The sequence below is a fragment of the Spinacia oleracea genome, chromosome 3 (assembly GCF_020520425.1).
Source record: "Spinacia oleracea cultivar Varoflay chromosome 3, BTI_SOV_V1, whole genome shotgun sequence".
In the NCBI taxonomy this organism is placed as follows: domain Eukaryota; kingdom Viridiplantae; phylum Streptophyta; class Magnoliopsida; order Caryophyllales; family Amaranthaceae; genus Spinacia; species Spinacia oleracea.
The window spans coordinates 108222010-108248562 of NC_079489.1; the positions used below are offsets into that span (position 1 = coordinate 108222010).

Consider the following 26553-nt stretch of genomic DNA (forward strand, 5'->3'; position numbering starts at 1 on the left):
GACAGGCCAAGGGCGTTAGTTTTACCGTTAGTACTCCCGCCAGTGATCAAACCCCAAAACTAGGTGAAATATGTCTCCTCCAATTCCTAAAATTCCCAATAATTTTCCCACATTGTCTCCATTCTTACATTCCTCCTCTCATCTCCTTTTCTCTCTCATCCAATGGCGCAGGTGCAGCTAACAGAGACCTATGCTTGCGTGCCCTCCACCGAGCGCGGCCGCGGAATCTTAATCTCCGGTGATCCGAAATCCAACAACATTCTTTACTGCAATGGAAGATCAGTGATCATCCGTAACCTCGACAATCCTCAGAATGTCGAGGTTTACGGAGAACACGCTTATCCGGTAACCGTCGCACGGTATTCACCTAATGGCGAATGGATCGCCTCCGCTGACGTTTCCGGCACCGTTAGGATCTGGGGGACTCACAATGGTTTTGTATTGAAGAATGAATTTAAGGTTTTATCTGGTCGGATTGATGATCTTCAGTGGTCCCCTGACAGTCTTCGCATTGTTGCTTCTGGTGATGGCAAGGGCAAATCCTTGGTCCGAGCTTTCATGTTAGTTTTTGATTTTGATGTTGAATTTTGGTGAATTTTATTAATAATAGTAGTGATTGATTTTGGACCCTTTTTGTGGAACTTAAAACTGTTTGATGATAGATTGTCATTTTCTTTTTGTGGAATTTTCGGAAATGCTTATGCAATTGAGGTTAATTTGAATTTAAATGGTATTATTCTGCTACCTCTGTTGGTTTATCAATTTGATTTCTGAAATAGCTTTTTGTTGAGTTTGTGATTTTGTGAAATTGTTAAAGGGTAGGACGGTTTCGAGAGGGTTGTTGCTGCTCTTATATATAGTGGAATTCTAGGTGTTAATAGATCATATACAAGATGGAAGTGTTTTTGACACTCACTTCCAAAAAAAAAAAAAAAATGTGTTTTTGATGGCAGTAAAGTTGTATTGTATCTATTTTATGGTGTATTGGCATGATTAATAGGTTTTGCGTAATTGAGCTCGGTAAATTTTGCATTTCATTCCTTCCATTTGACAGTCTCTATATCCTAACTAAGTGTCGTTTCTGAAATTGTTTCGGCTAATTTTCCTCAATCTCTGCGCCAAACAAGGAGTTAAGCTAATATTTGGGAATCACCTTTCACATTCACCGTTGAGGACCTCCACTTTTTCTTTTTTTTTTCACCTTTTGGACTTACTATTCATTTTCCGGCCAAATTAACCAAAGCATAGAAAAGTTTAGTCCCTTTGGTTAAAAGTTTGGGTCCTTGATTATTGGTGCAATTTTGAAGTGTACCCAAAACAACCAATTAAAAGAAGGGAAGTTTTGATTATTGGCTAAATTACTCTGCATTTGATTATTAAGCAATTTGCTAAAGAAGTGTGGGATTTTCTTTAATTTTCAAAATTAGTTTTCAATCTGATTGTTAGTTAGCCAAACAACAATCAGAATTATTAGCTAAAAAGTGTGTGTCATGTAGATTGCTTCTCAAATGGTTCCTCATGTGCTAGTTCATGTAGTTTGCTTCTCAAAACCCAAAACGTCCCCATCAGTTATAAGGTAATTTTGGTGAAAGAAAAATGTGAAAACTTGGATTGTTAAACCACCACCATTGAAAAAACATGTTATTAAAGGAGCAATTTGATTTTTCAGGATTACAATAAAAACAAATGTTGCTAAGATCGAATACGAAAAATATAAACAAAGTAATAATGCAATGATTTGGTTTACTAGTTTATGTATCACAAAGATAAAACAACGCCTTTGAATTTACCATTGGCATGTTATTACTGCTGGTCCTCAAAACACTTTTGGTGTGGGATATGAAGGACGACACCAACCGTACTTGGGGCGTAAAAAGGTTTGTTGATCTTACACGTATTAATTGGAGTAGTATCAACGTATTTGCTGATGTGTGGCTGTGGGGCTGCTTATCAAAATGGAACAAAGAGCAACATTTATTTCCCTTTGTTTTGCATTTACCTACTTTTTTTTATATAAAATAATGTTGGTATGGTTAACGGTGGGTTAACATTAGGTTAGTTGACCGGAAAATGGGAATGAGGTTTGAAAAGGTAAAAAAAAGGTGTAGGTAAAGGTGAAAAATATAAAAGGTTAAAAGGTTGGCCCTAGCCTTTAACTTAACTCGCCAAACAAGTGGTCAAGCAAGCCCTTTAACGTTTTTCCATTGTAATGAAATGAATTATGTTGAGCTTTCTTTTTCCCTCATTTGGTCACTGTCCTTTTATGTTTTATGCGCTTGATTTATCACAATTTTTTTTTTTACTGTTAATGATTGAAACAACAGACTTACTTTTCATAATGACCTTTTGCAGGTGGGATTCTGGATCTACTGTTGGGGAGTTTGATGGTCATTCGAGGAGGGTCCTTAGTTGTGCATTTAAACCATCAAGGCCATACCGTATTATCACCTGTGGAGAGGACTTTTTGGTGAACTTTTATGAAGGTCCCCCTTTCAAGTTTAAGCAGTCGCAAAGGTTATTTTTATATTACTCCCGTCGCCTTCATATGCCTATTCTTTGTTCATTACATGAATTTAATCTTCATGTTATATGGCATTGGTTCACTTATAAGAAGATTGTAATATGGAGCAGGATGGTATCGATGTCCAATTTCTTATTAGGGGTTAGGAGGAGGGGAAGGCGGTTAGATGGTTGTGCCACTTGACTGAGAGAGGCGGCCTTCCCTTATAGTTATATCCGATAAGTAACTAATTCCTCAAACACATGACGTAGGTCGATTCTCCAACTACTTTAATCAGTGAATTTAATGGATCAAATTTTAACAAAGATGTTTAGTCTGTATAGCAATTAGCAAGTATCCAATTGGGAAAAACAAAATTTGGGGTACTCAAATGACAAATTTAGGATAAAGAGTTTCTGTAAACTCCTAGAAATATACTTTCTCCTTTCTTTTTTAGTTGACACATTTATTTTATCACGTTTGCCAATGCAATATTTCAATAATTAATATCTGTAAAAAGTGGAAATTATAAATCTATACAATGAAACGATTATAACAAGAAAACACATTACTATATTTTTTCTTAAGTATAAATCACAATGATAGTCAAAGTAGATTATATGAATAGTGTCAAAAGTCAAACTGTGTCAACTAAAAAAGAGCGGAGGAAGTATTTGCACTTTTTCATTTCTTAGAGATATTCTTGATATTTTAGTTCCTTTTTTTAAAGTTTCTTTTGTAAAATGCTTTTTACCATATTGTATTAGGTATATTAGATCACGCATTGAGTCCTTTTGTTCTTCGTACACACTTAATTCCTCGCCCCTCTCATCGTAACTTAGCCGGAAGGTGGACTTGATGAGAATCGGACTATATACATGTATTCATCTGTAGGTGCATATAAGACACATACACACAAAGGCATAAAATTTTAAATAGGATTTGGGTTATAAGGTGGCCAATGCTAGCCAAGCCATGGTTAGGTGGCTGTTGGAAGGATTGTGGACTTAACTTATCGCTTTAGAACTTATATAAGTCGTATAACTATACGTTTAGAGCCCTTTTGTCCTCACACGTTATGGGAATTTGAATTGCGTTCAGAGATTAAAATAAAATAAAATTCTTTCTTAGTGTTTTATGGTTGACAGGTTTTCCATTCTCCATGGTCACCCTGAAGTTATGTGTATTAAATTTTGTTGTTGGAGCTAAGCACAAAAGTTCCAGCTTTTTTCTGTTTGGGCATGACAAATCCTCGGGGTTTCACTTTAAAATTTCTCCTGGAGTTATGAAAGGCGGTAAAGCAGGATTTATTTTAGGATTGTTAAAATTTTTGCTGAAAATGGGACTGTAGCTGAAGTTTAAATTGTTGGAAATGAACACTGCAAAATCAGAAAATGGTTAATAACAACGTTGGCCGAATATTTGATTTAGTGTAGAGCTGCATGTATTTGAAACACTGTCTTAGAAGTAAAGACCTCATTTTGTTGAGAGGTTTGGGGGAAAAATTAGAGGTTCTGACCACTTTGGAAGGTTTGACTCTAATAGTGGTGTTTAGTGGGAAGAGAATTGGAAAAGTGGATTGAGCTCAAACCTCCAATTTCAAAAACGTTGTTGGGAGCAGCATTTTCAAAAGAGGATTGAAATGGAAGAGTTGAAAAGTCAAGTTTGCCCCCATCATCACCCTCTTCTCCTCCAACTTCCATCAACGGATCCAGATTTTTCTGGTGATAAAGCACATCGATTGCTTTCTCTTGCCGCAGAAGTCAATCATTTCAGCCAAAAGATTCTTTAATGCAGCACACGGACAAAATACCTGATTTCTAGCTTGCTTAAGAAGATTCACAGTTTCCGTTGAGCTCTCCAAGCTCTACATACCATGAAAATCGAATTTGAGCTTTTGCGAAAATTTTAGATTCAAAAACGAAAAGTTGAAAGTTGGATTATACTTCCGATCCTACAAGATATTAAGGTTAGGGTTAGTCCTTTAGATAAATTCTTTTAAACAATTAAACCCAAATTGTTCCCAGGGAGGAAGGAAGACGATGGTTTGGATATTTTGGGAGTTTTCCTTTTTTCTTTTCTTTCCTTTTCTTGAACTATAATTTCATTTTCCTTTTTTTTAAGAAAGAAACAGTTGCAACAACATTTAAAACTGAGTAGAACAGACTTTGTAACTGAAAAGTTTCATAAATCAGAACTCCCAGTTACAACATGACCCTTCTAGCCTATGCCACAACTTCCATTTGTATTATTACATGGAAATTTGTAGATGAGGTTTTAGTTTATTTTTCTGAAGGTCAAGTAGTTGGGTTGGAAAATCAGATCTGGAGTTCTAGGCACGGGAGTATCATCTGCCTTTTTCTTTGTATATGAGATGATGATCCAATATTGAATGTTTTTATTAGAGAGGTATTCCAATCTTAGTTTTAAAAAGCGCGAAGCGCACTGAAGCGCAAAAGGGCCCTAGAGCATAAGCGCAAAGCGAAAGCGCACGCTTTTCATAGGCGAAACACACCCAGAAAGAAATAATAAAATTTCAACAGTTCAGAAAATATGGAAAGAAAAGATGAAAAAAAAAGAGTTATCAAAACGATGAAAGAAAAATTCAGAATCCGACGAGAAGGCCAGAGAAATCCGGCTATGGGAGAAAATTGCACTAGGGTTTTCAAAAACTTCCCAAATATTCGCTTTTCAAAAAAAAGAAATCACGTGATACTTTAAAAAAGAAGATTAGAGTCACGTGGTTTTATTTTTTATAAAAAAGAAGGGTCTGATGTGCCCAGACTACAAGAAGCGCAAAAGCGCTAGGAAGCGCAGAAGCACCAAAGCGCTAGGAAGCGCGCGCTTCTTGTATGTCGCTAGGCCAGAAGCATTTTGCTGTGAGCTTCTGAGCTTCCGAGCTTTAAGCGCAAAAAAGCGTGCTTTTTAAAACTATGATTCCAATCGAGAGAAATCCTTAAGAACAGAAATTAGGTGATTTGGCCATTATTATTAGTAGTGTTTCTGATGATTTTTCATATAGGATGATGTAGTTGGATAACTTTTTTTTCTTTCTTGTTTTTTTGTAGTGCTATTAGAGGTCAAAACCTTTAGAATAAGTATGATATCTTCAATTTTTGTTTCTCATGTCTTCATACTTTCTGTATATTTTGGAGGAGATTGTCTATAGTTATGGGAATACTTGGGGTTTGCTTACTTTTTCTCTTGTCATATCAGAGTGGCAGGATATCTTTGGAATAGGATGACTACAAATATTTGAGTACATTGGGTTTACTCTATGTTCTGTTTGGTATTATCCGTGGTCTCCGATGTTAGCGTTTGAAGTAGGCTGTTCAGTAGGCTTGGCTGTTTTTCAGATTATGGTCAGAGAGAAATGACCATAAGTTTTGGAATAAAGCTATTACCGGAAGGCTTTTTACTTTGTAGAATAGAGTTGTGTATCTTGCGTCCCTTTGGTGTTACTTAATGTGGATTTCTTGGATGTATTTGTGGATGTAAAGCATAATTACCCGTTGTATATATTTTCCCATTGGATTCTTTACAGGATTCCTTTTCCTTGAATTTTGTGCTCATCTCTTCAGAATGAAATGTTTCCATGTATTGTAAACAGAATGAGAATCCATGCAGAGCACAATAAGATAATCCATTCAAATGCGACACAGAAGGAACTTAAATGCTCTAAATTACAATCTAAATGCACCTTAAAAGTTAAAATTGTTGATGATACATCACTAAATCAAATTTGATCAAGTCAATCTAATTGGATCAAAGCCAATCTGTGATCTTACTTGCCATTGGAACTAACTTGTGTTTTAATCTGTAGGGAGCACACAAATTTTGTCAATTGTGTGAGGTTCTCTCCCGACGGAAGCAAATTCATTACTGTCGGTTCTGATAAGAAAGGGATAATTTATGAAGGGAAGACAGGAGAAAAAATTGGAGAGCTGTCTGCACAGGACGGACATCAAGGTAGTATTTACGCAGTTAGTTGGAGTCCAGATGGTAAGCAGGTAACTACGTTGTATAAATGATGAACAACTTGTGTTTCAAACTTCCAATGCATGCCTTATCAGTTACCAATATGTTAGGTAAGAATCTGTTTGTTACTTATAAATTGTTCTCTTCTCTTTGGTGTGAAATATGGAGACACGACATGTTATGTTGAAAACTGTTCCTTCTCTTCTCTTTTCTGTTTTGGATTTTAAGAGTCAAAGATCCACTATTCTTTGTTCATTGGACTATAATGCTCTAAATTAAACTACGGCTCATTTCTATGCTTGTGTTCCTTATTCATGTCTGAATATAGAGAGTCATTGTGTATTAGATTAAAGATAAATTGGATTGTAGGGGTAAGGCTGCATGTATTCGACCCCTACATCCTGCGCCTCTCATGGGGTATAGGATAACCAATGATATTGTTGGTGGGCTGGGGAGAAGAAGAGTTCTGTAGAAACTAAGATCCATGTATGAAGACAAGCTGGTCACTCAAGTAAGACTGAAGACATACCAACAACACAGTTTCAATGTATACTTTGATTTGAGCTCTTTGCTGCAGTATATGCTGGCTTTTGTAGAATAGGGTGTTCTAACTTCTAAGAAAATAACTAAACGACATACTGTGGCATTGAGTGTTCTCCCATTGAATCCAAAAGTATATTCCGGATGCACTGTAAATCATGTAAACGACCTGTTGTGTTGCCAATTTTTGTATTCATTCTGCAAATTATGGCTGCCAATTTAAGAGAATCAACTTTAGCAGGAATGTTAATCTTCTTGGATGATATGGTAGATGTTAAAATACTTAAATTGCTGACTATTATTAGGTTAAGAAGTTAGTGATTTATATGAGAAAAGACTGCCTCCGTATCAATACCTATGTTACTTGGACTCGGGTACAAGTGTCGGACACGGGTACGTGTCTAAGTGTCCGACTCGGCTAAATTGCGAAAAATTTCTAGGATTTAAGTCGAAAATGAAGTGTCGGAGTGTCCGTACCCTATGTCGGAGTGTCGAGGATCCGACACGGGTACTTGAGGTAAAATGAAGAGTCGGAGTAACATAGATCAATACTAGATTGGTGATTAGAATTAAGATGAGAAGTTAGTGATTTATAAGAAGTAAGACTCGGCTCCATATCAATAACAAAATATTTAGACATTCATACACTTAGAGGTTGGATAACCGGAGAAGCTAGCTTTTCCAAAACTATTGACTTTTCCTAAATACTCTGCACATGCAAAATTGATTTCTATGTCACAAGTTAAGAAAGGAACTGTGATATGAGTGTTAATGTTTGGTTCTTCCATCTCTTTCTTGAGATTTGTTGTACTTTAGTCTCGCCGAAGCATACTGATGTATGGTTTCATCTAGAGATGGCCTGTTGGTCGGGTCTGACACAACCCATAGTGGGTCACATTGGTCGGACCCACTTATGAGTTATGACTCATGACAACAGTCACACAAAGCCCAACCCGGATTTTTTTATGTGTCGTGGGTCGAGTTTTTTCAACACAATTCATTTCGACCCACCCGACACAACCCACCACAGCACACCTAGCCCACCCAAACCCAATCCACCAACCCACCTGACCCGCCATCCTAATTTAAACTATTTTGCATGTTTAAGTTGCTAATAAATTTTAATATTATTGTTCAAATATATATTACCTACATAACTACATTTATGCGAGTATTTCAATAATATAAAAGTTAATCAATTTAAGTTCATACTACTTCCGTTTCTAAATAGTTACATCATTTTGACTTTTGGCACTATTCACTTACCTAGTTACCCTACTTTGACCGTAATTTTCTACTAATAAAAAAACAAATGTTATTATGTAAAATGTTATTAGATTTGTCTCAATGTTTATTTTAAGTATATCAAATTTTTTTTATAATTACATAATTGTATATATTGATGGTCAAAGTTATATGTTCACAAAGTTGAAAGTCAAAATGGTGCAACTCTTTTGAAAAGCGAAGTATTAATTTTGTAATTGTCTTTTACACTTAAGTAATCGTCCAAACCCGTCTGATCCGTTCAAACCAAAACCACCAGACTAACACAAGTACCCACATTAGCCCCAAAACTCATCTAAACCCGCCAGACTCGCACAACCCACTTACCCACGACCCACCTAACCCACGACCCTAACAGGTATTGTGTTTGTTTTCCCATACATAGCCCACGACCCGATCCACCCTGACCTGCTCTTGTTCAACCATCTCCGACCCAATAAACCATACCATGATCTACCCAACCTGCCTAGTTGGCTGTCTCTAGTTTCATCTAATGTGAAGAGTTAAGAATGGATTCCTTATTTGAGTCTTAGATTTTGGTTTTTGCCTCTCTAAGTCCTTGAAGAATTTTAAACAAACCCTACTTTGACTTCAAACTTGATGCTCTTGAATGCATGTAATGAAAGAAGAGATACAGGGAGTATTTAATTGAAATATGTTGCCTGCAAACATGTTACTCGATTTTTAAGTTCATGAGAATTTAGAGAGATATTTTCAGGGTAGCATATGCTTTATCTTGCAGAAATTTATCCTTCCATTGTAGAGGTTAAATATCATATCTTTCGACTGGTGCGTACTCCGTGTTAGGTATTGCAGTTGGTGAGAGCCTGGATGTGGATTCCCCGATGGTATATCTCCCGGGTGTGATGAGAAGTTACATGATACAGGCTGTGTTTCCCAATTTCTTTTCTCAAGTCTCCTTATCTTCAAAATCTGGCAACTGTGGTCGGGGTCAATGCACTGAGCTAACAGGACCGTGTTTCAATGCAGAAAAATCAATGGGCACGCAAACTTGAACTAAGTCAGTTTGAGAGTTGATGTTTATTTCCGACCCAATAAACCAACCCATGATCTACCCAACCTGCCTAGTTGGCTGTCTCTAGTTTCATCTAATGTTAAGAATTAAGAATGGATTCCTTATTTGAGTCTTAGATTTTGGTTTTTGTCTCTCTAAGTCCTTGAAGAATTTTAAACAAACCCTACTTTGACTCCAAACTTGATGCTCTTGAACGCATGTAATGAAAGAAGAGATACAGGGGGTATTTAATTGAAATATGTTGCCTGCAAACATGTTACTTCTGATTTTTTGAAGTTCATGAGAATCTAGAGAGATATTTTCAGGGGTAGCATATGCTTTATCTTGCAGAAATTTATCCTTCTATTGTAGAGGTTAAATATCATATCTTTCGACTGGTGGGTACTCCGTGTTAGGTATTGCAGTTGGTGAGAGCCTGGATGTGGATTCCTCGGTGGTATATCTCCCGGGTGTGATGAGAAGTTAAATGATGCAGGCTGTGTTTCCCAATTTCTTTTATGAAGTCTCCTTATCTTCAAAATCTGGCAACTGTGGTCTGGGTCAATGCACTGAGCTAACAGGACCGTGTTTCGATGCAGAAAAAGCAATGGGCACACAAACTTGAACTAAGTCAGTTTCAGAGTTGATGTTTATTTCCACGGAGTCAAGTGGAGTTGCGTTATGTAGAACTTGGCTTCACCTCTGCGAAAGCTCTAATATTTTGTCTAATAAGCTCTACGGAGTGAGAAAATCTCTCGCCATAGTTCATGACCTATGAGTTACTTATAAAGTTTTTACCCCACTGTTGAGTGTGTTTACCTCTGTATTCATAAATTGATTTAACTTTTCTAACCCAGTTCACATCATCTTTTTCATATAACGTTCTCTTTGAAAACAATGACCTATAATCTAGTCTTTGAGAAGATCTTTGTTTACTTTTCTTGGGGTTCTAGATGATTTCACCCTTCTGTTCCCGCCCACCCTTTACATTATCAAAAATACAGAACCCCTCTGATTTCACAGTAGTATTGTACTCTCTTTACAGTCTGGATAATTGTTTATTGATTCCCTCGTTAGCTGAGATACTTCCGCAGTTTAAGCTACAGAAGGAAAAAGTGACCTGCATTTCCAATCTTTGTGCAGGACACCTGTAGTGTAATTCTTTAAGTTCTCTCTCTCTCTCTCTCTCTCTCTCTCTCTCTCTCTCTCTCTCTCTCTCTCTCTCTCTCTCTCTCTCTCTCCCTCTCTCCCTCTCTCTCCCTCTCTCCCTCTCTCCCTCTCTCTCTCTCTCTCTCTCTCTCTCTCTCTCTCTCTCTCTCTCTCTCTCCCTGAATGAGTGTCTTTTGAATTTATATGCAGATAATATTTTTTCAATTTTTTTTGGTGTTGCTGCATCTTTTTATTTGTTAATTAATTCAAACCAGCTGTCTGTATTCTGTAACACTATACTGATGGAAGTTTATTCAGGTGCTGACTGTATCAGCGGATAAAACTGCAAAGATATGGGAAATCTCACAAGATGGCAATGGAAAGGCTATTAGAACACTGTCTTCCGGATCTGGCGGAGTGGAGGACATGCTTGTTGGATGTCTTTGGCAGAACGATCATCTAATTACCGTTTCACTTGGTGGTATTATCAATGTATATTCGGCAAGTGATTTGGAGAAAGCCCCTCGTACAATCTCTGGACATATTAAAAATGTATCTGCTTTGATTATGTTCCAGAGTGATCAAAATATGGTACTCTCATGCAGCTATGATGGAGTAGTAGTTAAATGGGTCCGTGGTGTTGGATATTCTGGAAATATAAACATGAAGGATCACGCACCAATCAAATGTTTTACTGCTGTGGAAGGCGAGATCATTTTGTCTGGATTCGATAACAAGGTAGGGATTATGGATCTTTCGGGCCACAAATTATTATTTACATGTAAAATAATGATAGGCCCCATAAATTAAAATATCTGCTTCAAGCACACATAATCTCCATTTATGTGGAATTTAGGAAATTTTTAATCAGGTCACCCATCCTGATACTGATTCTAATGGCGTGGCCTCCTCCTATAGTTATTACATGGTGCTTATAAATAGAGACCCCTGGCTACACAATCCGTCACTTGTTCTTCCACTACACTTAATCCATTGAAATATACACCCTGGGAAAGTTTTTAGGTCAGTCATTTAAGGAGTATATTAATATCTGGGTTTTCAAAAGTGAAGGTGCATCTTTAGTATAAATAATGTCACCAAAAATTTTCAAAGACTCTCTTTCAGTGATCACCTAGTGGTACAAGCACACTTTCTTGGAAATTCTGTTTCAGGAGGAATCCTCCACATGGGAAGTTGATGGAGCTTGCTAGTTGGTTGAGCTTTATTGAGTAAATTTTTTTTACAGCTTGTTTTCACCTTTACTCATTGACTACACATGTACAGGAGAAAAACTAGACTCACTTTTCTTCTATACGTTACTTTATTTAAAGGCTGAGATACCAAAGAAGTATGCAATGCATAGGGTATATAGGAGGGGTACATTGGGAAATGTCATTATGATTCAGTTAGAGGTAGCTTGAGCAAGAGGAAGAGGGGCATCAGAGTCTAAAAACACAGGAGTTTAGTGGAAGGGAAATTTAAAGAAAATTGACCACAGTACTACTTAGCTTTCAAATTCCTTTTGGCAGAGAATCATGCCTCTCAAAGAGTCAAAGCCCTGAATTCCCTTTTGTTTTCTGTAACTCCTACAGTTATTCATTTAAAGTTCTCCTGATAATAATGATTTTCATATAAGATATCGCGGCAGTCAGTAATTTTTGCTCTCATTTCCCATTGAAATGTCTTGGCTTCCTATGTATTTTGAAGTGGTAGATGATTCTTGCTACTTCTATGCAAGGTCTACTTGTTCTTATTTAAAAAAAGAACAAGGTCTAATGGAACTGATCAACTGACATCTGATCCCCTTTCCCACCTCACCCTAGATGGGTGCTTTGTTAGATTATTGTGGGAATTTGGTGGAGACAAATTAATGTGCATTCCAAGATTATTTGTCTAGTACTTTTTAAAATGTGCAGGGAAGTTAGTGTACTCGCCTGTCTCTTGGCTCTATGCTTATACTACGTTCCAGGAATCCCTTACTCAGATACACAGTGAGACTGGGACACTGTTTTTCTATCTTCTGAATCTGTATTTTACTTTTGGTTCTGCTCTCTTTTGCTATTGATTAACTGTTTCTTTAGTTTGAAGAAAATGCTTTGACACATTGTGCTCTGGACCTCTTTCTATAAAATTGAACCAATGTTAGTGTCTATCAGACAGTTCAGACTTCAGACTGAACATCGATCCAGACTAATAGTTACGTGAATCTTCAGAGAATACATTTTTTTAATAGTTGTTTACCTTTGACACCTAATTGATCTCCATATTATCAGAGATTCTTTAGCTGAAAGATTTATAATACGCTTAATGATATCAGGTGTAGATATCATATTGTGTTATCAGTATGGTTACATGCTAAGGAGTAATAGTTTTGATCTCCAAAACTCATAGACTAGTAACTGGTGTACACTAGTATATGTGTTAGGACTCTGATTTAAAGTTCTAATATGTTTCACTTGGTTCAACGAGCAAGTGCTGAAATGCATTATTGATAACTTGAAGGGAAAGTTAAACCATGTCATTATGTTAGAGCTTTGTTTTCAACAGAAACTTTCTGATGTACAGCAGCTTCTGAATCCATGTTGTTTAACTGCTAGGTGTGGAGAGCTCCCATCCAGGCAGATGAATGTGGACCTGCTGAGCATGTTGACGTCGGAAGCCAGCCAAAGGATTTGAGTGTTGCTATTAATGCACCTGAAGTTGTGTTAGTTGCTACTGATTCAGGAGCTTTGCTGATTAATGGTATGAAAGTTTTGTCAAGCATTAACCTTGGATTTACTGTTACTGCATCTGCCATCTCACCTGATGGAACTGAAGCTGTATTGGGTGGGCAAGATGGAAAACTGCACATATATTCTGTGTCTGGTGATACTTTGACAGAAGAGTCTGTTCTTGAGAAGCACCGGGGTGCTATTACTGTTATACGTTACTCTCCAGATGTTTCCATGTTTGCTTCTGCTGATGCCAACCGAGAGGCCGTTGTGTGGGATCGTTCTACCAAAGAGGTTTGTTGAAATGGTTTTTTCTTTTCCCGTCTTGTTCTATACTATTTTGGTTTCTTGTTTAGAAATGGGAGTTGTCTGTCTTTTCTTTAATAAGTGCCGATGTTATGCTCAATTAATTGGTTTTAGGTCTTATTTCGTTTGTTAGACGTCTCTTAATAACCATCATGATGACTGGAACGGTACATAAAAAAAATGTACTTAACTGCACAGCTGAGTTCATAAAGCATGTATACTTCCAACACTTGCATAACTAAGGGGTTAGCTTATTCTACAAAACCCCTTCCTTGGTGCTGTGTATATTACTAGAATACTAGTAGGTTTCCCATACTGACTATGCTTTCCTCTTGGTATGTACTTGGTATTTTCTGTTAGTTGACTATTCAACCAAGAGACAGCAAAGAAAAAAAATTGTGGAGAAGATTCTGCTTTTAAAGTATCTACGTGAAGAATAGTTATACTTGATTTAGGGTTACCTCAATCTACAATACCCTTTACCCCAAAAAGAGGCGTATATCTTATTTGTTTGGGCATAGGTAAGTATCTTAAAGCAATTTCACCATTCTGTCAAAAGGACATAAAGCTTTTTAATATCCATATAGCAAATTTCTATGTTCATGAAAGTTTATTGTTTTTGTTAATGATATGTGCAATGATATTTTTATTAACGATATCTCACCAAATTTAATTTTCCGTGAGATACATGTTGCATACACATAAATACGTGTGGGACTGAAACTGAAACTCAATTTACTGTAATGGGTAGCTGGAGGAAAAGTACGTTAATCCCTTTGTATAAGAACAAACATAATGATTGTGTCTTCTATTGAGGGATCAAAACTAATGATTCATAATATGAACTTTGGGAGTGAGTGATTTGACAGAGGTTAAGGAGACGTGTGAAGATTCTGAGAACCACTTTGGTTCGATGCGAGGAAGATCAACTATGTAGGCCATTCATCTTATAAGACGACTTTGATGGAGAACTACCGAGATAAGAAGAATGATTTCATATGGTTTTCATAGATTTGGAGATGGCCTATGATAAAGCACCGAAGGAAATACTTTGGTGGACTTTAACAATGAAAGACATCTCACAGAGATATGTTACATCATTAAGGACATGTATGAGTGAGCTAGCACGAGTTTGTGAATCTTTGTTGAAAAACAGAGGAGTTCCCTATCACGATTGGAGTAAATCAAGGTTCTGCACTTATTTTTTTTCTCTTTGCCATGGTTATATGGAGGAAATGACGAGTTCAACTATACCATGGTGCATGTTGTTTGTTGATGATATTCTGTTGGTTGATGAAACGAAAGAAGGTGGGGAAAGTAAGTTGGAATTATAGAGACATACTTTGGAATCTCGTGGCTTTATTATGTTGAGCAGAAGTAAGACATAATATTTGGAGTGTAAATTTAGCGGTGATAGAAGCAGAGAGATAGGGACGATCACCTTGGATGGGAAGACTGCTGAAGTAGATTTCTTCCGCTGTCTAGGACCTATTATCCAAAAAGATGGGTAGTTCGATGGAGATATTGCCCATAGAACTAAATTAGGTTGGTTGAAGTGGAAGAGTCATACAAGGTTTCTATGACATACCCCATAGAATAAAGGGGAAATTTTATTATGACAATTAAACATGGACTATTATCTGTAGGGATGGAAAACGGGCGGGGTGGGTACGGGTACCCCTTCCCCCGTACCCACCAATTTTTTTGATACCCACCAGGTGGCGGGTACTAATCTAACATCCTTACCCGCCTACGTGGTTGTAAACCAATATCCACACTCGCTCCACAACCCACTTAAACCCACCTGTACCCGCCAAAACTGCTTAGCCAACTGACCAAGAAGATGAAGATTTGTTCGATTCAATATGTTATTTTCTGCCTTTTGGAGTATAAATAAATAAATGCTCTCAATAAAAGTGAAATTATCAATGTACTTAAAGCTTACATGAAAGTACGAAACCTAACAACTATTATATTACCTAAATCCACAAATTAGACGAATACTGATAAATATTTGCCAAATAGTATTCACCTTCATCATTACACTTCCACTACATTATCAACTAACATAATTACACAAAACAAGAATTTAAAGGATGAGAATAAATAGGCTATTAAATTTACAAAGGGGCAAAAATTAGATTATACGCAAAGAAGAAAACCTCTGGCTAAAGTAAAATTAGACTAGCAGGAGGCAAACACCATTCAAAAAAACTTCCTTCTAGTTCTCCGTAGGGCGGGCGATGTATCGACAATTATTTTGATCTATTCCTGTTGAAACTAGAAAGAGAGGGAATAAGAAATTGATACTTGAGGAATGGGTTTCATACAAAAGGTTGGGTTCATGTGTTATGGCCTGTCATGCCTTTTTTTTTTTTTTTTTAAGTCAAAAGTCTTAAATTAAACAAACATGGTTAGTAGGTACGTGGGTCGGGGCAGGCGGGTATTTGGCGGATATGGCATCAAATCGACCACCTACCTGCTATCTATGGCGGGTATGACTTTTCGTATCCATACCCGCCTACTACCCATCCCTTCTCCAGCTGGCAGGTGCGGTGCAAAATCCGCAAAACTATACTCACCTGCCATCCCTAATTATCTCCCTAATTATCTGGCAGAGAAGGTTGGTACAAGGTTGGTACAGAAGTTAGGTTGTAAAACAATGTCACATTGATAAGATGAATGTGCGGAGATGCGTATGTTGCGTTGGATTATGACCATCATAGTTTTAAAAGGCACGAAGCACAAGCCTAGGCGCAAAGCACAAGGAATTGCAGATGCGCACCTTGAGTGCCAAAAATCCTCTAAATTCAATTTTAAAACATATTTTGTACTCAAACAACATAATAGTTATATTATAAATGCATAAATTAACAAAGGGAAGCATAGTCCATTGTTCCTAAGGAAGGTGTGCTTGACCCCTCATTGGTATCCATCTCACTCTACAAACTACAGTCTAATAAAACCTGAAATAAAAAAAAAAAAAAACCTATAACAAAAGAGACTTTAGACAAATAAATAAAAGAAGGAAAGAAAAAAAGAAGACCTGAAAGGAAAAAAAACAACAATAAATGTAGAGTTTTTGTTTTTCCTGAAGATTAATAAGGTTTGGAAAACAGGCAGAATAAGTTTGGGAAATCGAAAACGAAGATGAGAGAAGATGGAGAAATCCAAAAAAACAGATGGGAAAAGATGGAGAAGTAAAAAAAGATGACGTGAAAAAGAAAGGGTAAAAATGAGAAATCAAATAAGAAGATAGTAAAACAATAGAACAAACCTGAAGATTCAGATTTTCCGACAAGGAGATGGTTGGACGACAGTAGCAAGAAATCGTGGCTAGGGTTCCCTCCAAAATCCCTAAAATATGGAGTTGATCTCTGTCTTAAAACTACTATTTTGACCGGGGACACTAACATTGTGTTTGGAAACCTAGTTAAAGGATAAATGTGAGGGAAAGTAAAACTATGAAACTAAATTTGAAGAAATGTGTGGAAATCTAAATTTTTTAATTTGTTTAGCTAATTATTATGGAAAACTATAGAAAATGGAATATTATATATTTTTCACTTGTTTAATTTTGTTTTCCACAGTTTTTCAATCACTTTTGACAGGAGAAGCGTGGAAAATAAAATAGGCAAAATTGGGTTGATTTCCACATATTTCCCACATTTCATTTTTCTCACTTTTCTATTTAAATTACCAAACAGCTGTAAATATTTCCACAATTTTACACACTTTTCGTCATTAAACTAGAGTTCCCAAACACACTGCAAACACAAATCAACTAAAAAAGAGTCTCGTGATACTCGTGTGTTCTATTTTTAATAAAAGTTGATTTTCCAAAAGTTGTGCGTTCGCCTCCACAGAAGCGCACAAGAGCGAGCGTGCACCTCTTGTAGATAACTCCACCTGGGGCGTTTCCGGATGGCCCCACTCGCCTCTCGCTTCAGAAGTGCTTTTTGAAACTAAGGTGGCTACACAAGAATGAACCGGTTTAGGAATGAGTTGATTAGGAAGAAACCGTAGGGGTAGCACCGATTGATAACAAGATAAGAAAGAATCAACTAAGGTGGTTTGGCCATGTAAGACGTACAACAAATGGTACGCCTGCGAAAAGATTTGAAGAGTGGCAAACTTTTGGAATTGTTAGGGTAGGGGAAGACCAAAACAAACTTGGAATTGATAGTGATATGAGTTTATTGGGGATTGAGAAAAATATGGCAATAAATAGGGCGAAATGGTGGGAGATATTATATGCCAACAACTCAACATCATATCCGACATCAAGAAATCGCGGCTAGGGTTCCTCCAAAATCCATATAATATGGGCCTTTTTGGTTCTCTCTCCTCAAACAACTATCATGACCGGGAACACTAATAAAAATCAACTAAAAAAGTGTCTCGTGATACTCACTAGTTCTTTTTTTTTATTTAATTACAAAAGTTGCTTTCCATAAAGTTGTGCACTCGCCTCCACAGAAGCTCACAAAAGCGCACGCCTCTTGTAGATTGCTCCACCAGAATGCATTGGTTAAGGAATGAGATGATTAGGAATGGGCTACACCGATTGAGAACAAGATAAGGGAGAATAGACTAAGGTGGTTTGGCCATATAAGACGTACACCAAATGGTACGTCTGTTAGAAGACTTGAAGAGTAGGAAATTGTTGGAATTGTGAGGGTAGGGGAAGACCAAAGAAAAGTTGTAAGAGGGTTATTGATAGTGATATAAGTTTATTATGGATTGAGAAAAATATTACAATAGATAGGACAGAATGGTGGGAGATATTATATGTCGACGACGACTCAACCTGATCTCTTTTTTTTTTTTCCTATTTTCTTTTACAAACTTCTCTCATTTTTTACATTTTTTTTTTGGTTCCGTACATCTTTGTTCCCTATTTCTTTTAACTGGCCTTGTTTTCTTGTGCCCTTCTTCTCGTGTCTCATTCACGTCGCCTTCACTTTCTCAATTTTGTATGTTTACTCTTTTTAACATAACCTTTTACTTTTCTTGATTTGAAACTGACGGTTCCTTATGAAGGTTAATATTAGTCGATCTCACATCATTTTGGACCTATGGATTTGTTGTTGTTGTTGTTGGGTAGCTTGGATGGTTGGCAAAACTGCAAAAGTATGTATGATGTAATAGGTCCAAGCAACATTAAACATGTACTTGTGAGTTTCTTATGTTCAGTTTCTTGTAATCCTTGCCCTCTCCACAATGGTCACTATCAGATGGGCCATTACCTCACACTGCATCTTTCTCTCTCTTCTTCTACCTCTCCGTTCTGTGTCTCTCACCATTCACCATGGTCCCACCTGTTGTTATTAAGGACACTCAGGACACAAGTTGATTCGACTCTATCCACAAAATCTACCAATAACTCTTAGGCCCGGTTCGGCAAAATTAGCGGGTAGCGTTTAGCAGTTGTGTTATTCGGGTGCAACACTGCAAGAAGCTAAAATAATTGCGGAATTTAAAAACTAAAAGCTATAGGAACACAATACACAAGAGTAATTTTCACGAGGAAACTTCTCAGGCCCAACTAGAAAGAAAACCTCGACCCACTCGAGATTTGCTCTAACAACTCAGTTACAAACCTATTAGAAACTCGGACCTTACTTCCTCTACGAACTCAAGTTCCCAATAGTTGTTCCCTGAAACAACTACGCTTACTCCTTCTACTCTGAAGCTTTCTCTCTCTTCACTCAGGCTCAACTCAAAGCCTACACTATATGAGTTCACTCAAACCCTTACCCCAAACAAGACTTTACCTAGAGTCTCTCTCTCTCTCTCTCAAAGTAAAACAAACGCTTGAATAATAAACACTAAGAAACAGGAACACAAAACTCTAAAGGAACATAAACCCATTAGGAACTCGAAACTCTAAAGGAACTCCGACATCCAACAGGCATGTCCTCCAAACACATTGTTAGTGTCCCCGGTCAAACAGAGAACAAATCAACTCCATATTTTAGGGATTTTGGAGGGAACCCTAGCCACGATTTCTTGCTACTGTCGTCCAGCCATCTCTTTGCCGGAAAATCTAAATCTTCAGGTTTGTTCTATTGTTTTACTATCTTCTTATTTGATTTCTCATTTTTACCCCTTCTTTTTCACGTCATCTTTTTTTACTTCTCCATCTTTTCCCATCTGTTTTTTTGGATTTCTCCATCTTCTCTCATCTTCTTCTCCATCTTTTCCTATCTTTTTTTTTGGATTACCTTATTTATTATAAGACTTTTAATCAAATTAAAACTCTTAAATAGATTATCCTAAGTGCACGTTTATATTCTAAGTTAACTGACAATTAGATTAATGCTTATTGATGTTATATTTAGGATGCATACCAAGTTCCTAGACACGAGTTCTTCATACTCGAGTTCCAGTTTCCTTACATTGAAGCCCAGAATGTAAACTCATACAAACAGACTTCCTCTCTCCGAGTTCCCCCTCAGGAACTGCTGCTTCTCTTTCGTAGTTCCTCTAGCTTATGTGCAGGAACTTTATAACTTCCAGCTTCTCTAGAGTTCATCCTTAGGAACTGATTTACAGTTCTAGCTCTGGATTTTATGCATCTTTGTTATAAGCATCTCACAATCATCAACTTCCAGTAATCGCTATTTATTGATGACTTGGGCACAACTATTCATTAATGATCCTTGCACGCATACAACTTGAAGATGATGTTAGTTGATTACTTTAGTTTGTCATCATCAAAACCCTATTGGCTCAACACGTTGAGTAGCTGGAGTAGCGGGTAACGGTCAATAGTAGCGAGTAACGGTTAGCTGTCAAAGTAGCGGGTAACTAATATGCGTGTTTGGTAAGAGTAGCGGTTGTCATTGTAAAATACAATAAAAACTATATATATTGTTTAAAACTTGATTATAATTTTATCAAGCGCTACTATTTTTAACGTTTGACAAAAGCTACCCAGCCGTTATCTCTACCGCCAACCGCTTCCTCACCCGCTACCACACCAAACACTTACAAATTTTACAAGTAGCGTTTTGAATAGGTCAAAATGCTACCCGCTACCTCAAACGCTACCGCCGAACACGCCCTTAACCTATCCTTCTTTCATCTTTTTTGCCAACCACTTAAAGTGTTAAATTATTGGCTTTTCTACTGAACACAAAATTTGAAGCGCAATCAGTCAACCCTTGTTAATGTGAACTAAATCATGGGATAGTTTTGAGAAAACTGGTCACTGGAAATGGGATTATCTTCAGCCAAGTACGTGATTACCTAGCTGATTAACGTTCTATTTTGGTTGGTCTTAACTTGGAGGACAAGTGGTGGAAACTTCAAGGGGAGAAACAACTAAAATTTGTGGAAAAGGTGGCAAGTGAAGGTATTTGGGTCGGGGATATGGATTTGGATATAGACTCATTATGGACAAGAATGGAGCACACCATAAAGGGAGTGGAGAAAGAGGTCCTAGGGGAATCTAAAGGAATCATGCCACCAAGTAAGGACACATCTTGGTGGAACGAAGTTGTGCAACAAGCTATAAAGAGCAAACGAGAATGTTATAAGGAGTTGGGAAAATGTAGAAGTGATGAGAACTACGAGAAGTACAAGGAGGCTAAAAGGGAAGCAAAGAAGGTCGTAAGAGAGGCTAGAGCAAAGGTGAATCAGGATCTTTACGCAAGATTGGATACAAAAGAAGGGGAAAAAGACATCTATAGACTTGCTCGAATGAGAGATAGAAAGACGCGAGACATCGGGAGAATTAAATGTGTGAAAGATGTTGATCAAAAGTTTTGGTGGGAGATAAGGAAATCAAGGATAGATGGAGGTTCTACTTTGATAACTTGTTCAACGGGGATCAAGGGCGCGATATTGGGGATACAAATATCCATCGGGATATGGTTAACCTAGACTTTATGCGAAAAATTCAAAAGAGAGAAGTCGAAATGGCACTGAAAAAGATGGGACGCAAGAGGGCAGTGGGGCCCGATGGTATACCTATCGAAGTATGGAGATGTTTGGGAGAGAGGGGTTGTATGGTTAACAACTCTTTTCAACAAGATTTGGAGAAGTAATAGGATGCCAGTAGAGTGGAGGAAAAGTACTATCATCCCCTTGTACAAGAATAAGGGTGATGTCCAGGATTGTGCCAACTATCGAGGAATCAAACTAATGAGTCATACTATGAAACTTAGGGAGTGGATTATTGAGCAAAGACTGAGGAGAAATGTGAAATTTTCGGAGAACCAGTTTGGATTTATGTCTGGGAGATCGACTATGGAGGCCATTCATCTTATAAGGCAACTAATGGAGAATTATTGGGATAAGAAGAAGGATTTACATATGGTTTTCATTGATTTGGTGAAGGCGTATGATAAGGTACCAAGGGAAATTCTTTGGTGGGCATTAAGTAGGAAAGGAATTCCGAGGAAGTATATTGATATCATCAAGGACATGTATGAGAGAGTTAGCACGAGTGTGAGAACTAGTGTTGGTAAGACCGAAGAATTCCCCATTATGATTGGAGTGCATCAAGGTTCCGCACTTAGCCCGTTTCTTTTTGCTATAGTCATGGACGAATTGACGAGGTCAAACCAAGATGGTATACCCTGGTGCATGATGTTTGCAGATGATATTGTGTTGATTGATGAAACAAAAGAAGGAGTGGAAAGTAAGTTGGAGTTATGGAGACAAACTTTGGAATCTCGGGGTTTTAGGCTGAGTAGAAACAAGACGGAATATATAGAAGTTTAGTGGAGTCAAAGATAGAGAGACATGGGGGATTACCTTAGATGGGAAAATTGTCCAAGGCTCTGAAATGTTCCGTTATTTAGGATCTATTATCCAAAAGGATGGAGAATTGGATGGTGATGTGGCCCATAGAATCAAAGCAGGTTGGTTGAAGTGGAAAGGTGCCACAGGGTTCCTATGTGATTCAGGCATGCCCCAAAGATTGAAGGGAAAATTTTACCGCACGGCAATTCGACCAGCTTTGTTATACGGCACGGAATGCTGGGCAGTGAAACATTGTCACTTGCACAAGATGAATGTGGCGGAGATGCGCATGTTACGTTGGATGTGTGGGCATACAAGAAAGGATCGTTTGAGGAATGAGATTATTACGAAGAAAGTAGGGGTTGCAACGATTGAGTTTAAGATGATGGAAAATCGTTTAAGATGGTTTGGACATGTAAGCAGAAGATCAAGTGATGCCCCGATTAGGAGGATAGAAGGGTGGCAAAATTATAGAATTGCAAGGAGTAGGGGAACCCCTAAGAAAACTTGGAGGAAGGTGATTGAGCACGATATGAACTTTCTTTGGATTGAGGAAAATATGGCGTTGGATAAGACAGAGTGGAGGGAGAGAATATATATTAATGACTTCATTTGACTTATACAGCTTTCATGTTTCTGTTTCTTTCTATTTTTTAATTTATTTTTATTTTTATTTTTATTTTTTATTTTTTATTTATTTTTAAAATTCTTTTGAATATTTTTATTTTTACATGCTATTTTGAAATGTACATATTTACTTATTCATCTATTTTAAACTTTACTTAATTTTTATTATCTCTTACAATATTTCTTCTATAATATATATACATTTTTCTCTTATCTTGCTTTCATTAATTTCACCTTCTCTTCCTTGCTTTTTTCTTTCTACTTCCTTTCTGGTTTGATTGATGACAATAACGATATCCTGCGACGATTCATGTTAGCCGACCCCAAATCATTTTGGGACTAAGGCTTTGTTGTTGTTGTTGTTGTTGTTGTTGTTGTTGTTGTTGTTTAACTTGGAGGACAGTTAAAGTATGTTGACATCATTAATTGACTATAAACCATACATGCAATATTTTGCTGTGGTCTGATTAGTCATTTCTTTAATTTTAATGTGCTTTTGCAGGTAAAGCTTAACAACATGGTGTACCATACTGCTCGCATAAACTGCTTAGCCTGGTCTCCTGACAGCACTATGGTTGCTACTGGCTCTCTTGATACTAGTGTCATAATTTATGAACTTGGGAAGCCTGCTTCATCTAGGATGACACTGAAGGCTGCTCACTTAGGTGGAGTATATGGTGTGGCATTTTCTGATGAATGCAGCGTTCTTAGTTCGGGTGAGGATGGCTGTGTGCGTCTGTGGACAATAACCCCACAATAAAGAGAAATTAAGTTGCGGTTGAAAGAGTTAGCTTTTTGAAGCAGAATCAGTTTTTGTTGACGATGTATTATGAAGTAGTGGTGTGGTTTTTTCCTGGATCGTGGTTTTCTGGTTTCAGTGGTTGCTTACTTCTCAGAGCTAAAAGAACTGTGAGGAAAATGGTATCGGTTAAATGTATTTATAGCACAAATTTTCCATAAACCAGGTTGGTTTTCTTGCATTTATTCTGTTAACTGTTGTTTGTGTTCAAGTGGGTCATTGAAAAGATGTCATAGACTTTTTGGTGTCTGCAGAAATTGCATAATTTTTGTGTTACAGCTTCGTGTTGAAAATTCTTTTGTGTTGTTTGAATTAGCTGCTATACCCGATAGTGTTGTTTAAATTTACTGTCATCGCTACTTTTTGAGTAATTGGAAATACTTGCAACATGCATTTATCACAGAAGAATTAATGCACATTGAGATGTACACTTAGACTAAACGAGACCCCACCTCTCGTAATCACATCGGAAACAAATGTGTCCTGGAATGAACATTTTGGCGGATAACTTTGGAATGAAATGTGGTGGCAGTCACTTATTTAAAACTCGAAAGTTAAAGCACATGGGCAGATTTTTTGTATGCAGATACAACAAACATGGAAAAGGTTCAACGTTCAGTAATATTTTGTTGTTGAAGATAATAGATGTGCTTGATCTGCTTCATGTAACTTGTCCACGCATTCCATTTTTAATCTTGAAAGAATTCATTAATCTGAATCCTTGTGGATTTATCTACATTTGCTCCTTGTATAAACAAGTAACTGCCATTCCGCTAAGCTGCCATCTAGAAGAGCCTTTTGACAGACTATGTGATGGAGAACAGGAGAAGCCTCAGAAAAGGGACTTACATATTCTAGCTAGATAAAATGGGATAGCATTTATTTGTTGTCTGTGAAAAGATAAAGAATTACCTGCTTTATGTGAAGAAAATGTCTCAATGATTCCTTTGGTAAACATGTCTTAATTCTGGTGCAAAGGTTTGATACAGTACTGTTAATTCCCACCCTTCTCTTAAGGCACGCATAATGGATCCTTTTGATTAAGAGCGTTTTTCCTTGCTATGGATTTTGATGTATGTTTATTGCTTATTTATCTTGTGCAGGCTTGCGTTGGTGGACTCCTGTAGCAAGTTTTTTAATGTTTTCCGGAGAGTGTTACACCCTCTTCACTAATGAAACTGCATAGCAACAATTCTATTTTTTTTGTTTGAGGTATATAAATTTGTGGTTATAACTAGAAATGTTTGACTGTTTGAAGCGTGGAATTTCAAAGATTTTAAGACGTGAACTTTTGAATTTGACATGTAACTGCGTTGTTTGATGCAATTGCTGTCTTATTGGCTAAGCCATTTTCGGTGTTGTAGTTGCATAGAAGGTTAGATGTGACCCTGGAATATTCGCAAACCAAGCTTGCCATTTTTTTGGAGTTTCGTTATTTTTCTCCCGAAATACAAAATGCTACTCTGTACTGTTTTTTTTTTAATAGGTAAGAAGAATAGACCCTACTGAACCAGCACCTAGCATAGCTTAACCAGTCCAGCTACGCAGGTCTTCCCTTGAGCCACTCCCAAGCATTTTTGCAGCTGATGTGGCTCGACCCTGTGACATCCAAGTCACAAGGTGAGTTTCCCACAAACTCCACCAATTTATGTTGGTGCTACTCCGTACTTATTTAGGTGATTTCTACTGAATAGTCCTGCAAAGTACCAGAACACTAGAAGTTTACCAAGGAGGCTAAGAGTTACTCCCTCCGTCCCATTTGGCACGGTTTTTAGGGACAAAAAGAAGAAAAGAAAAAAAAAACTTTTTAATATTTTTTATTGTTAATGGAAGTGGTCCTTAAGACACATTTAATTTCATTAATTGGAATAAATATGTAAATTTATATGGGCCCACTTATAATATGGATATGTTGCACTAACTATGGGACAACTATAAAAGAGAAATGTGGCACTTAAAATGAAACGCAAGGAGTATAATGCCAACTAGATAACCAATGTCGGAGACTAGGTGATTGAAACTACGGATTTTTCATGAAATAACCCCGAGTTTTGGCGTAATTCACCAAATGTCCATCGACTTTCAATAATACATAAAATACTTTTATTTCAAAACTTAATACATGAAGTAACCTTATGACGTCATCAACCCTAATTAACCCAATTAACTCACCCATTAACCCATTTTCCCCAATTAATCCCCTAAACTTCTAATTAACCTAGTTTTCCTTTTTTCTTTCTTCTTCTCTCTCACCTCTTTCTTCTCATCTCCCCCATTTCACTGGGGAACTCCGTCGTAACGTCGGAGTAGGTAAATCGTATCAAAAAATTCACATATCCTCTCTCTTAGACACCACCACGGATCCACCATCACAACCACCGCATTTCAATAATCTCTCTATCTTCTCAATCTCCCATTATGCAACAACGACTCTGATGGCTCTCCGAGTGGCCTTGTACAACTTTTAGCATCTCATCCCGATTTATGGGAGGCCAATCCCAATCACGCGATCTTGAGATTAGACTTCGTTTGATAGGTGATTACCCGAGCGTTGCCGTTATAGCCTCCTTCTACGGTGTGACGGTCGACAACGTCAAAGTAACCAGTTTTCAAACAAGTAATCTCAAATCACTCAGGTATTGAGGATTAGTGTCTAATAATTTTGATGAAATTTACTTATGACAGATTTTCATCTCTTACAGTAAAGTTTCATAGGTCTGTCCGATACTAGTCTTCCCAAAGTAAGTATCTATGCAAATGATTGCGACATTGCCATGTCCACATAGTTCAAGAAACAGAACTACTAGTCATCTTGCATTCTAGTCGTCTAGTGTTTTCTATGCGTCCATCTTTATAGAAAACTCCGACCAGGGACCATTTTCAACTTTTG

At 37.3% G+C, this 26553-nt stretch overlaps 1 protein-coding gene across 1 annotated transcript; it reads left to right on the plus strand.

Annotated features, from left to right (window-relative positions):
- The first annotated feature begins 8 nt into the window (after positions 1–8).
- On the plus strand, positions 9–25012 carry LOC110788425 (actin-interacting protein 1-2). Its single transcript, XM_021993064.2, has 7 exons — positions 9–560; positions 2353–2514; positions 6324–6510; positions 10785–11204; positions 13064–13471; positions 23367–23829; positions 24767–25012. The coding sequence occupies exons 1-6, from the start codon at positions 163–165 to the stop codon at positions 23622–23624; spliced, it is 1833 nt and encodes a 610-aa protein (XP_021848756.2). The 5' UTR covers positions 9–162; the 3' UTR covers positions 23625–23829; positions 24767–25012.
- Positions 25013–26553: the final 1541 nt, after the last annotated feature.